The sequence below is a fragment of the Leptidea sinapis genome, chromosome 25 (assembly GCF_905404315.1).
Source record: "Leptidea sinapis chromosome 25, ilLepSina1.1, whole genome shotgun sequence".
Classification (NCBI taxonomy): Eukaryota; Metazoa; Arthropoda; class Insecta; order Lepidoptera; family Pieridae; genus Leptidea; species Leptidea sinapis.
The window spans coordinates 7,859,193-7,874,038 of record NC_066289.1 but is presented as its reverse complement, the minus strand read 5'-3'; the positions used below and the strand labels follow the sequence as shown (position 1 = coordinate 7,874,038).

General features: G+C 34.4%; 1 protein-coding gene across 1 annotated transcript; it reads left to right on the top strand.

Annotated features, from left to right (window-relative positions):
• Nucleotides 1-279: 279 nt before the first annotated feature.
• LOC126972147 (store-operated calcium entry regulator STIMATE-like) lies at nt 280-13,845 on the top strand. The gene is made up of 6 exons (XM_050818731.1): nt 280-575; nt 1,276-1,420; nt 2,015-2,136; nt 3,418-3,617; nt 6,063-6,137; nt 7,448-13,845. Exons 1-6 carry the CDS (start codon nt 452-454, stop codon nt 7,535-7,537), a joined length of 756 nt encoding a protein of 251 aa, XP_050674688.1. The 5' UTR covers nt 280-451; the 3' UTR covers nt 7,538-13,845.
• The last annotated feature ends 1,001 nt before the right edge of the window (nt 13,846-14,846 follow it).

Here is a 14,846-nt window from a genome sequence, read left to right as displayed (position 1 = left end):
ATGTTTTTGCATAAACGAATGTCTTTATTTGATAATAAAAAAACTAGAAAAAAAAAACACAATCTGTTATTTTTGTATTTTTTTAAATTTATTAATGGCTTTGGACACAATTCCTTTGAGCCTTATTTTTGTTATGCACAGATTAAATATATTCAGATGGAAGTGAAGTCAGATGGAGTCCCTGAACTGTCATTTTGACACTGAGATTACTTTGTTTACATTTTTGATCTCGATTCTCGAATTGAGTATAGATTCTAGAAATCTAGAGTATTTTGTAATTTTGTAATTCCATGGAAATTGGATTTTTTATTTTTGTTTACCACTTTTATTTAAATTGTTGTAATACTTTCTACCTTCAAAATTTAAATAGTTAATTATGAGTTGATTGCGAAGGACGTTCAATAATTAAAATAATATTATCAAGTTCACCTGTAGCTTGAAGAAATGAAAAATGAATAATAGTTCTGATGTTATTTACTGGTCAGAGCTCCATTGCTCTAAAGATGCTCTTACAGATACATATGGATGGTTCATGCAGTTTCTATTGGCAATATTAGCATTTACTTGCCTTATAGGTAAGCTATTAATATGTTGATAATTGAGTTCATAGGTGAAGGTTACAGGCTAATATAATAAAGACTATTTATATAATATTATAAGTTCTCTTATCAATTTTATGTGTATATATTGCTTTGGTTTTGTCAACTAAAGTGATAAATATCATTCTTTGTTCATCATTACTTATATGTGGATACATTTCTTATGATGATAATACCTTTAAAATTTTATTATTATAATTTAGCTAAAGACTCTAGATTATTCTAACTTCTGCATTACATTTAACCGCCGATTTAGTAACACCAACCAACTTTATGGCCTTCTGATGCCATATTAGCAGTTACTAAAACTGTTCCTAGTTTTAACTTGAGATACTATTCCTATTACAATTTAAGTTCAGACCACTCGTGAATATATGGTATACTGTTAAAGTTATGCTGTTAAAGCAACTTCACACTCAAGAAGTTTTAAGCTCCATATGAAAAAAACATGAGCAACAATTCAGAGAACTCAAGTATACAAACATCACTTGTATGCAAAATACCAGTATTATCTGCTATTGAAGTCACCCTACCAGTAGTAGAATTACTCAAAACATTAAGCAGCATAGCTATCCACTTTTAACCAACCATATACAGAAGATTTATGCACTTCTGTCCAAATATTTATTTACAGTTATTATTTTTTTTTTTTAAATATATTTATGTATTTTTTTAGGTAAAAGATTCTGTGAACCAAGATATGCACGAAGACCATGGTTAATTTGGTTTTATGACACTTCAAAACAAGGTCTTGGGGCATTGATAATTCACGCAGCAAATGTTTGGCTGTCTCCAACACTCACAGGAAATCCCTGTACATGGTATGAGTATCTTTCAATTGATATTGGTAGCATACATGTTGACTGTTGCTTCTCCATATATTCTTGATAATGTTATGTATGTACGTATGTGTATTACAAGGGACGAGACAAACTGCACCTGTCGTCGAGGCACTGGGACTATGTAGGGAAAACTCACACATTTTAACCAAGACACTAACAGGGTTCTGCAGATTAAACAAACATCTCTCAATCCTAGGACTCAGAGATTGCAGAGCGTGTAGATTCTGTAATAGTACAGATGAAACCCTGTTGCACAACCCTTCTGAATGTGGTCCTTTAATGTGTAAACATTAGCACCTCTCTGGGACGTCTAATTCTTCAACCACTTGAGCCACATATATCAGCAAAAGATATAATAAGATTCATGAAAAGAATCAATCTTAGCAGTGAGCTATAGTTAACAGTGGCTATCATAACAGATCACATTGGTCGCAGTGAAACAGGGCTTCATTGAACTGTACTGAAGCCGCTTTACAAACCATAACCATAGTACTTCCTGGCTTGTGAAGATGCCCTTCTTTAGTCAAAGCCAGTTTCTCTAAGGTGCTATTGAACAGTTATATTTTGTTGCAGGTACATTGTGAACTTTATGTTGGATTCAACTCTTGGGCTTCTCATAATTTGGGCTGGCATCAGGCTCGCCCAGTACTACGCGAGGCTGTATGACATACCATTGATCAATTTTGGGGAATATGGTAAGAGCAAATGTACAAGACTAGCTGACTTGGCATACATTTTTTTCCCATATAAATTGTATTGATATTTTGCTTGCTAGTTGATAAGAGATGGCGCTAGTTGTATTCATTAGTAACAATCACACTTCACGATGCTTTTATACTTTGTATAATTCACACAATAGTTTTATAAATTATAGCCTATTTGTTATTCTATTGTGTAAGCTATATTATTGTAAAGTTTCATCAAAATCTATTCAGTAGATTTTGCGTTAAAGAAGTTAAAACACATCCAGACATACAAACTTTCACATTTGTAATATTAGTAGGATTTGTATAATAAATTCTTTCGAAACAAACAAGTTGACCTGAAATTGTTTTGCTTTGTTTTTTGCAGTCCGGATTAGTAGTTTTGATATAAAAGTATGATGAATGTATGAAAATTTATGAATAATGTGGGACTTGAACCCGCGACCTCTCGGATTCCGTCCGAGCGCTCTTCCAACTGAGCCCCTCATTCAAGTGATGTATGGTTCGAAAATCTTGTTCAACTCTCAGGCTCCATCTACAGCATCTACTTTACAGTTGATAGTAAATATATCTAAACACAATATGTGGCGTTATTTATGAGAATCTAGACACAAACACCTGACCTGAGTAGATGGATTCAAGAAAAAATATTCAAAGATCTGTTATGGAAATGCCAAAAGAAGGGAATGGATTATAATATAATAATAATAATAATAAAACATTTATTTCGGATCAGATCCATATCTCTGTTATTAATGTTTTACTTAAAAACTAATGTTTGTATGTACCTACATCAAAATTATTTTATATTGGTGTGAAGACACATCCACCTTTGTAAAAGGGGGTCTCCGTCAATATGATGAATATTAACAAAATATATTTTTTTTTTGCGGTCCTCCACAGTGCGGTTTTCAAGGAGCTTTCTTCCACGTACTACAAAGCTGTGGAATGAGCTTCCTTGTGCGGTGTTTCAGGGACGATACGACATGGGTACCTTCAAAAAAAGCGCGTACCTTCCTTAAAGGCCGGCAACGCTCCTGTCATTCCTCCGGTGTTGCAAGAGATTGTGGGCGGCGGTGATCACTTAACAACAGGTGACCCGTACGCTCGTTTGTCCTCCTATTCCATAAAAAAAAAAAAAATCGGTTATTGAACGTCAAAATCTTTCGACTTTCTAATACCAATCACCGCTCGCCAATTTTTGATAGTAATTGAATATACTAAACAGTCGTTAGTAATCGCGATTACTTCAAGGTTGTTTTAACGTTGCAGGCAAACCAGCCATGTGTTCAGCCTGGGTGTGCCAGTGTGTGCTGTACGCAGCTCTCGCTACGTTTGCCAAGTCCATCCTGGCACTGGTACTCCGCCTGCCGCCGGTAGTGGCCGTACTCTCCACGCTCAGGCTGTCTCCCGTCTCCGACCCTCGGCTAGAGTTAGCTGTGGTTATGCTCATCATACCCTTCTTTGTTAATGTAAGTCTCTCTTATAGTTGATATAGCCGAGTGGTTAGCGATCCTACCTACTAAGCTAGATGTCCCGGGTTCGAATCAAGCATTTATATGATGAATATAGATATTTGTTTCCGAGTCATGGATGTTTAAATGTATTTATGTATGTTTATATGAATTTATGTATGTTTAAGTAAGTATATTGTATTAAATATATCATTGTCTTGTAACCCATAACACAGGCTATGCTTAACTTGGGGCAAGATAATTTGTGTAAAAAGTGTGTCAATATTTTTTAATAATGTAAGTACTGAAATTAAATTTGACATCACTGAATTGTATTAGACTATATTAACTTTATAGCTATAGTATAATTATTTTCTTTTTAGTTGTACTTATGAAATATAATAATTTTTTATCTGTAATTTAATTAAAATCAAATTAAACTCAAGTTTTATGGGTGATTTATGGGTGAAATGCCTGAAAATAAATGACTTTATTATTATATTTATATAATATATATTATTATGTGAGGTCACTACTAACAAAATATATACAGCTCTATAGAGACTTTGACTCCTATAGCTCAGTGCTTAGTGACCCTGCCTACTGAGCTAGAGGTCCCGGGTTCGAATCCCGGTAGGTGCAATCATTTATATGATGAATATGAATGTTTGTTTCCGAGTCATGGATGTTTATATGAATTTACGTATGTTTAAGTAAGTATAATGTATTAAATATATCGTTGTCTTGCACCCATAGTACAGGCTATGCTTAGTTTGGGGCAAGATAATTTGTGTAAGAGTGTATCAATATTATACTATAATTATTATAGCTCTGTAGTCCAGGGGTGCTCAAGCTTGAACTGCTGGCGATCTACCTCAAAATTGTTAGACTACGATCGATCGGCTCTGAGAGGCTTCAAGTATGTGTGATGAACGATTGTCGTCTAGGTAGAGTGTCACGATGACAAAGATATTAGTTTTGCGCAAAATATGCATTTTTTTAGTCATGGTAAGTGTAGGTTTGCTCTTAAATGTCAATGAAAACACTCATAATTATTATTCAAAATTGCGAGTTTATTGATTCTTACAAAAAAAACGCGTTCTAAAGTTCTAAGCTTAAGTAAATAGTGACTTTAGATGTTGAAGCGTGACACTGCATGTCCTGAGCATACTTTTCATAAGATGGTACGTAATTACCGATTTAACTTTATTATACCGGATGTAGTGTGTGTAACACCTTATACACCTATACACACACTCATCTCTCCAACTAGTATAAAAGATCTGCATAGCATAATAAAGGAGCTTACTATCGCAGTCAGACTATAATAATTTCAATACCCGAACCTCCAACATCGCACGGCGACCCTGCCAACAATTAAATTAGTTTTTTTTTTGTCATTAACTGAAAATTACTTGTAAATTAGTGTACGTTTTAACAACTATGTTGATGTATTTCTTGATTTTATATCTAACGGAATGATACTATAAATTGAACAAATATGTATAAAAATATATGTAGTATATATATTTTTTCTTTTTAGGGGGGAGGTGTAGTGTGTGTACAACCAACTAGTATAAAAGATAGCATAATAAAGGAGCTTATTATCGCAGTCAGACTATAGTCATTTCGATACCCGAACCTCTAACATCGCACGGATTTTTTCTCGAGATCGACTCAAAAAGCACTCGCGATCGACCGTTTGAGAACCCCTGCTGTAGAGAGTTACTCATTTGTTGTCCATTTGGTGTCGCAACCAATTTGTCGGCGCGACCAGTTCGGACGTGTACTGGTCGCTATTAAATAAAAACCTCAGTTTTAATGAAAGACTATAAACTATCGAGGAATACAAGAATTTGTTTGTATTATTACTAGTCCTTATAATTTTTATTAATTTCATTAGTATTCATTCATTCAACAGTGGGATGCACCTTTGCACAGGATGCCGTCTAGATTATGGGTACCACAACGGCGCCTATTTCTGCCTAATGTGTAAGCATTATTGTGTTTCGGTCTGAAGGTCGCCGTAGCTAGTAGGTAACATTACTGGGCAAACGAGATTTAATATATCATGTCTAAATGTGACGAGCGCATTTGTAGTGCCGCTCAGAATATTTGGGTTTTTCAAGAATCCTGAGTGGCATTCAGTGGAACGTCCTACTCGTCTCGTCCCTTACTTATTGCCTTTCGTCCCTTACTTTATTTTTAAAGTATATTTATGTGATGTATGTACTTAAAGGTAGTATATCATAATGTATAGAATTGTAGATCACACTTGACGCTACTCACAGAACGTAGTGATTATATTCTCTTTGTCAGTCACAATTAAACCTCGTTACTGAAGGACGTGTCTTATTTACTACTACCTGATATTTTTCAATTTACTGTCATTTCGATACTCTCGACCTATCAAGCTGTTGTTTTATACGAGACATTTTCATTCGAGCTTCATTTATGTTTCAGATCTTAATATTTTGGGTGACAGATAACTTCCTCATGTACCACCCGAGAGGCGTCAGCAGTAAAATTAAAACGAAGGTAAAAAAACAATTACTTACTAATAATTCTAGTACCCTTTACTTTTGTATTTGAAGCGGTCAAAGGCTTAACAAAAATAACTAAGTTGATTAAAAATTTCAATACTATGGACATGCAGAATTAGTTTGGAAAATCCAATAGTGCAACTTCAGATAAAAAAGTACAAAATGAATGAAAGTTCACATAATCAGTGATTGTAGTATACTATTATATGGCGATAAAAATAAAATTACTACCTACGTTACCAGTGGGAGGCTCCTTTGCACACCTTATGCCGGCTAGATTATGGGGCACCACAACGGCGCCTATTTCTGCCGTGAAACAGTAATGTGTAAACATTGTTGTGTTTCGGTCTGAAGGGAGCCGTTGCTAGTGAAATTACTGGGCAAATGAGACTTAACATCATATATCCCAAGGAGACGAGCGCAATTGTAGTGCCGCTCAGAATTTTTGGGTTTTTCGAGAATCCTGAGCTGCACTGCATTTTAATGGGTACGGCGTATAAACTACCATCAGCTGAACGTCCTGCTCGTCTCGTCCCTTATTTTCATTAAAAAAAAGGTTTATTCCTATCATGTATGGAGGGTAGAAGTAAAGAGATTCAGTGTATATGAAAAAGTGTAAATAAGGGTGGCGACACACTAGCATCAGGGTAAATATTAACCCCCTTATTCATAATAGTCTGCTAACTTAAAGCATTGCTAATTCTCACTCTGTCTTCTTCTATTGACCTAAGTCAGAACGAGAAAAAACACTCCTAAGCGGCTGTTTAAAGTTAGCGGACCATTATGAATAAGGGGGTAAAAGATGCGCCACATATAAAATAATACTAATCACTCCAGTTGCACGTTTCCCTATAATAATTCCTTTAAGGTTATATTTGCTACATTATTTTGTACAACGCAAGTTGTTGAAATTTTCAATAATTAACTACTTTGACCATGGTCTTTTGGTTCCTGTTAAAGACTGTAAAAAATATCTAATTTGTTATAAAAATAAAATTTAGTAGGTTAACAACAGTAAAATGTTATATTATTACTAGCTGACCCAGCAAACGTTGTATTGCCGATATTAAAATCGCGATACAAAAGTAACTGTTGATCGTAGATGGGTGAAAATTTGAAGTTGTATGTATTTTTTAATGCTGACTCATAATCAAATAAAGTTTAAAAAAAGTAAAAAAAATTAAAAAAAAATCGTGTGTATCACCCCTAACATTTAGAGGGATGAGAAATAAATGTCCGATTCTCAGACCTACCCAATATGCACTCAAAATTTCATGAGAATTTTATATATTAGATTTCTTTCAGGTACGGTATCAATCGATAAAGAAGGAGAAAACATACTCGGATGAAGAAGATCATTCGGCGGATGAAAGATTGTTGACCGCAAATGTATGACCCACGCGGAAGCCCAGCTTGTACAGGGCTTAGTTGAGATAAGTTTCTCCTTTTAATTATATTGTGCCTAAAATAATATAATCTAATGTGTTATTACAAAAAAGTGAAAAAAAAGTTCTATTACATATCTGTGTCTCTCTGTTGTTTAGCATTCAACAACCTCTAGACATTGCTTATATTTACCAGTGACAGGCTCCTTTGTACAGGATGCCGTCTAGATTATGGGTACCACAACGGCGCCTTATTCTGCCATGAACCAGTAATGTGTAAGCATTACTTTATTTCGGTCTGTAGGGCGCCGTAGCTAGTGAAATTACTTTGAATATTAGACTTAAGGCGAAGAGTAAGCAGAAAACACGCAAACATGGTGTTTTTAGACAAGTTTTGTGGTGAAAGGATAGCATTTCGAGCTATGAACACTACTTAATCTTGTTACACATATCCTTAAGTCTTATTTGTAGGTTGCTAATTCTTGCTGTTGGTTATAGTTAACACTGCCGAGCCTTTTTGACTTCCTTCTTCCACTTTTCTTTGAAGTTAAACAAGTTTTTTGGCATGGCGTGACCCATTTTTTTGGTACTTCTCTCATAAAAGTTATTCTTATAGCTTGTACTTTTTTGTGTAGGTTCATTTATTCAGATTAGTAGTGACTGACGAGGATTTTAAGCATATAAACTGTTTTCCACGCAAGAATTTTGAAAATATTGGCTTTGTTACATAGATGGCGGACTGGCAGCCGTGAACTCATATCGCTCAAGGTCGCTGGCATTTAGTGTCGCCTTAACATCTTATGTCTTAATGTGACGAGCGCTATTGTAGTGCCGCTCAAAAGTTTTGGGTTTTACAAGAGCTGAGCGGCACTGCATTGTAATGGGCAGGACGTATCAATTACCGTCAGCTGATCGTCCTGCTCATCTCGTCCCTTAATTGATATAAATACGAGTCTAAGCTTGTCTAAGGTGTTCCTATCTGATAGATCATAATATTCGCGTGGAATATTTAGATTATACCATGACAGATAGATGACTTTTTGTCGAATGCGACAACCAATCCCTTTTCAGTACCGCATTAATGGTAAGCTCATAAGTAGACGGAATTCAATGAAAGATCTGGGTGTGACATTTGACCAAAAGCTTAACTTTCACGACCATATAATAACAGTCACACAAGAGTCCTTTATGAGACTAGGTTTCGTATTTAGGAATACGCGCGATTTCCACAGCGTCAATATTATACAACTGGTTTACCGTACCCTTGTGCGTAGTAAGCTTGAAGCGAGCTCGTGCGTATGGAATCCCTACGAAGTAACCTACTCCCTTATGCTGGAGAAAGTTCAAAAAGCATTTTTGCGTTTCCTGTATAAGCGGAAACTAGGTTACTACCCGTACTTGTACCCGACGGCGTATCTCGTCGGTTGCCTTGGATACAACACTCTGGAAACCAGACGGGCTCTCGACCAGGCAACTACCTTGCTGAAAGTTAGCCGGGGCTTAATAGCTAATGAGCTGATTCGATTGTATACACCTGACAATTATATTCGTAGTAGAAATCACCGTCTGCTGGCGGTACCCGCTTGTCACACGGTAGTAGCACGCACTGCGGCGCCCGGGCCGCGAGTCTTGAAATTGTTTAATCACCTCGTAGAAGCCCGCCCTGATTGTGATCTATTTACTAATAGACTTGAAGTGTTGGTGCAGTTGCTGCTCCAACTTTGTGAGTCCTCGCATAATAGCGTCTAACATTTATAGTTTAATGTACTTGATTATTGTAATTGGTGTTGTAACCGTTTTAATCAAAATAAATAAATAAAATAAATAAATGACAGCTGACAGCTGACAAAAATTGCGTTCCGTTCCTTTAATTGTTTCTGTACACTTCAGTATATGTTGTGCTTAACGCCTTTTTACTTAAACATAAGCTAAACAACTGTTTTGTAATAGAAAAAGATAAACTTAATTTTAGACATCGTAATTGTTGTTACTGACGTTGTAGTTAGATCGCTGTCTAACAAAACACGTATCTAACACATGTTTAATTTTTTTTTTTGGAATAACACCATGTTTAATAGCTTCCCAGATTCTTTCAGCTACAATATAATATGTGGAACTATAATATTTCTAATAATAACACAAGGGCATCACAATTATCATTTATTGGTCTGACTGAACGAAGAAATTTCCGTGTCAACGTTGAAATAGGTTTAATTGAACTTTAATTATCTATCTCTATAAATTGAATTCTGTTTAGTCTAAGATATCTAAAGAACGTCCTTAGACTTAATTAATAATCTTTAATTTCGTTTTTATAGTCATTTGACAGCAAACGTCAAGTTCGCGTCTTTTTGTTTCTCAGCTAAGTTTAACGTGAGCGCAGTGTTAGTACGCTCTATAGATACGGCCGAAGAGCGTACTAAGATTTTGCTCAGATTTTACTTCGGTAAAATTAAGCTGAGTGTGAGCTTAGCATAATGTCTGATTTCGTTTTTATAGTCATTTAGCAGCTGAAATCGTACTGTGCTTAAGCTAAGACAGCCGAATGCAAAAGTCAAGATTGCGCTTTATAGTTCTACGTAAGTAAAGTCTCAGCAAACTCTAAGTACGCTCTATAGATCTCAGTTATATAAACTGTGCAACTTGGATTACTTTAACATTAATGAGTATGATAATACTTGCGCCACAAGGACGAGTAAAAAAAGAAGGACTCCGCGCCGTGATATTAGTAAGTGAAGCACCGTTATGCTAGTCTGTGTGCGGTTGCGGGGGATACTAGTTACACAATTTTTTCTCCCTTAAATAATCATATATGGCCACAAATACTTATATAGTATCGTTTTTACACTTTTCCACAACGCACGACGGCATTTTAAAATATTTTATTGAGACGCAAACTGATCTGTCACAGACGATGACAATTCTCATAATGGCCGCCTATCGGCCTGTAGTAGTGTAAGTGTGTGCGTGGGGCTATGTATTTACACGTTAATCGGTTTGTTTTGGTGCTACACTGTTATGTAAGGTGACACGGAGTCCTTATTTTTTTACTAGTCCGTGTTGCGCCATTATAAAATGGTCTTTAACAAGTTGAGAAAAGTTTCTTTTTTATGTAGATATAGGTACTTTATAGTCTCCTACGATTTCATTGACTAATTATAATACTGAGTGATTGTATGGTGTAAAATAATCATATAATAAGATATTATAAAAATACTACTATGATAAACCTTGAGTAAATATGATATTATTTTTTGAATGTTGTTTAATATTATGAATTTGAGGGTAGAATGAAATGTAGCGTGTGCAATGTCACGGTTAGAAGATCATCAGTGCTACAGAACTTAAGAAAACAATGTTTTAAACCATTACAAATATTTTTGACAGTTATAAAAAGACAAATGATGTTTTATATATAATAATAAGTAAAGGCGCTGTTGCATTTAATTCTACCCTCATTGTAAAATAAAATTATTGCCAAATATATTCGGTATATCATATCTATAGTTATCTAATACTCAAAGAAGGCTTGATATCTTTAGCAACGTTATATACTGTACATATAATATTATACAATAATAAAACATAATTGTTGACTTATAGAATGTATTTATGTGTACAATTATTATTGGTTTGACAAATCCATTTTTCCACAATTGGCAATAATAATAATAATAATATTGACACACTCTTACACAAATAAAGAAACACTTATATTAGTGCTTAGGGAGTTATTACTTACTGAAAATATCATGTTTTTTTTTGTGTTTATGCTGCGGTGGTGAATCAGAAATAATTTAGGTTATTGACCCTTCACTGAAGCTCGCAGTATTTTTCCATCCAGATCACACAGCCTAAAATTCATCATGCTTAAGAAATTAAATAAACTTTATATGAAATATACTTAAGTGTGTTCGCAAATTAAATTTGAAAACAAAATTTATGAACGATGCGGGACTCAAACTCTTGCGTTCCGTGCGAGCATTCTTCCACTGAGCCAACCGTTCTAGTGACGTCAGGTTCATAAATCTTGATATATGTATATAGAAGCCACAACCTGAGAATTGAACAAGATTTATGAACCTTACGTCACTCGAACGGTTGGCTCAGTGGAAGAGCGCTCGCAGGGAACGCGAGTGGTCGTGGGTTCGAGTCCAGCATCATTCCTAAATTTTGTTTTCATATTTATTTTGTGTTATCAATCCCAGAAGTGAGGGTTATCACTTCAAAAAAAAATAACAAATTATTTAGTATGTACGTTGCGAATAAATAAAGAAATATATTTATATACATTATCATGTTCCTAATGAAGTACTTAGGTAATGTAGTGCCATTTTGAAATTAATATTTAGAACATCGAATTAAGACTGAAAAGGTCTCATTGTTGCTTATGTTAAAAAAATCGTGTAATAATTAATTGCTTCCTTTGATAATAATTCTTTCCTTAAAACATTCCATTTATTGTATATTAACGGAATCCAGTGTATTTAACATGGTCTATATATGAATAGTATTTTTAATAAGACAACGTGACTAAATATAGACATATCAATTTATAGGGTCCATATTGGCTCACCTAAAGTTGTTTACCCGTAATTGTTCTTCCTAACTATTTGTAATACGAATGATCATTCTTCCTAAAAATTTTCATCCTAAACTTTTCATTTATACTATTTGTAGTGCTACCGCCGATGCTCATAGCACTGATGTTTCCGAAAATTGTAATAATTAACATCATTAATGTAAATATATTTAAACTCCTACTGTTTTTTATCATAACGCTTTTATCTCTAAACATACTCACCATAATATGTTCACTCATACTCAGAAAGAAACATTTACCAAGTGTAATAAAAAATATTCTCCAGCACTCGCAGGGTGAGGAAACTTTTAGTTTCAGATTTAGAATTTTTTTTATATCATAACCTCAAAATGTTCAAAAATTAATAAGTAACATTTAAATGACATAATTTCGTTAGTTTTATTAATTACTTAAACTCGGTATATTAGTTTGAGTCTTCTAGATTCTGTTTTCTGAAATATTACTATGAATAATGGGTGTTGCCAACACCCATTATTAATATTATTTTTAAGGTTTGACTTTGAATAATAGTATAAACGATGGTTATGTTGAGAAAATATAGGAAAACAAATAAAAGTATAATAGATGTTTATTGCTACTGACATTATGAAGTTGAATGCTTCGGAATTATTAACATTAGAGACAATTAATTAGGAATTGTGATTGTTAGAATGAATAATGTTAGGAAGAACATTTTAGTGTAAATTATAATAAAATCTATTGTGGTTAGTTAAATAAATTGCCCTACACAGTATGGATTGCATATATATAGTAAATGAAAATACATGTTATACTGGAAAAAATTGATTATTTAATTGAAATCCCTAAATTATAAAAGTGAAAGTTTCAATGAAAATAAATGTCAAAATTGAATTAAAAAAAAAAAGAAAACAGTCTGTATAATATTCATCACTGACCTAGTGACCCAATTCTACAGTATGTTCAAATTTGCTCAAATGAAAAGTTAACTTTGTTGTATATCGTCAGCAAATGTGCTGAAAAGTATGTACCTACTATTCTACTAATATTATAAGTGTGAAGCTTTGTATGTGTGGATGTATGTTTGAACTTCTTTAACGCAAAATCTACTGAATAGATTTTAATGAAACTTTACAATAATATAGCTTACACACCAGAATAACAAATAGGCTATAATTTATAATACTATAGTGTGAATTATACAAAATATAAAAGAAGTGTGATTGTTACTAATGAATACAACTAGCGCCATCTCTTATCAACTAGCAAGCAAAAGATCAATACAATTTATATGGCAAAACAACGTTTGCCGGGTCAGCTAGTTTCATATATGCAAGATCCACACTGTATATGGAAGTGGTGCCTACGACAGAGACAGCACACGAATGTCTCTTAGTTGCTGTACCAATATTTGTATTGCAAAAACTTTCAACCTTGATGGCCATCAGATGACCTTAATTGTCCTCTAATTCATAAAAAAACTAAAAGTGAATGATTGGTTCTTGATAGAATTGCATCAATTGTTACATAAAAATCGTCAGTAGACTCGAATCCCAGAACTACAAAACTCAATAACCATAATTAATTTTATTGATCTGAATGTGATGTATCTATTTTTAATATAATATTAGATGTATGCAATTTTTATTGCACATAGTTTAAGTGTTTATGACGATGTGTATATTTGTATATATGTTTATCGAAATAATTTTTGTGCATTTTTTATTGTTATGTGCAAATAAAGTTTATATCATGTACTCGGTGTTTATATAAATTTTTTGTTACTCGTTTTCAGATATGAATTCAGAAAGTTTTATTATTATTGTTTAAATTTTTTTATGGAAAAGGAAGACAAATGGGCGTACCTGGTGTTAAGTGATCACCGCCACCAATTTACTCTTGCAACACCAGAGGAATCACAGGAGCATTGCCGGCATTTAAGAAAGGCGTACTGTTAGACGGAATATTAGAAACGAACTTTAAAAAAATAAATTTATTTAGATATATGTGCATATATAACAGTACGCGCTTTTTTTTGAAGGTACTCATGTCGTATTGTCCGGGAAACACCGCACTGTGGAGGACCGGCACACATCAGCCATTAATCAGGTGAAACATCTCTTCGGAACACTCCCCGTGATAGATGGAACACATTGAAGTGATCTAGCCGTTCACAGAGCAATGAATTCCAGATTGATGTGATGGTTGGTGGAATGCTAGCTATCAAGGAGTACTTGAGTCTTAGTATTTTTGTGGGAAAGTTTTTGCTGTGAAATCCCAATAAAGAATGGAATCCGCGGATTCGGATTGATTAATGATAGTTATATAGGAACCATTCATAAATTATTTAACACGTTAAGGGGGGGGGGGGGGGCAGGGGGTCGACGTAGTGTGACATTTAGTGACAACGAGCGGGGAGGGGTCCACAAATGTGACCAGCTGTGATAGGACGGGGGATAGGCACGGACTAGTAAAAAAATAAGGACTCCGTGTCATCTTACATAAGAGTGTAGCACCAAAACAAGCCGATTAACGTGTAAATACATATCCCCACGCACACACTTACACTACTACAGGCCGATAGGCGGCCATTATGAGAATTGTCATCGTCTGTGACAGATCAGTTTGCGTCTCAATAAAATATTTTAAAAATGCCGTCGTGCGTTGTGAAAAAGTGTAAAAACGATACCATATAAGTATTTGTGGCCATATATGATTATTTAAGGGAGAAAAAATTGTGTAACTAGTATCCCCCGTA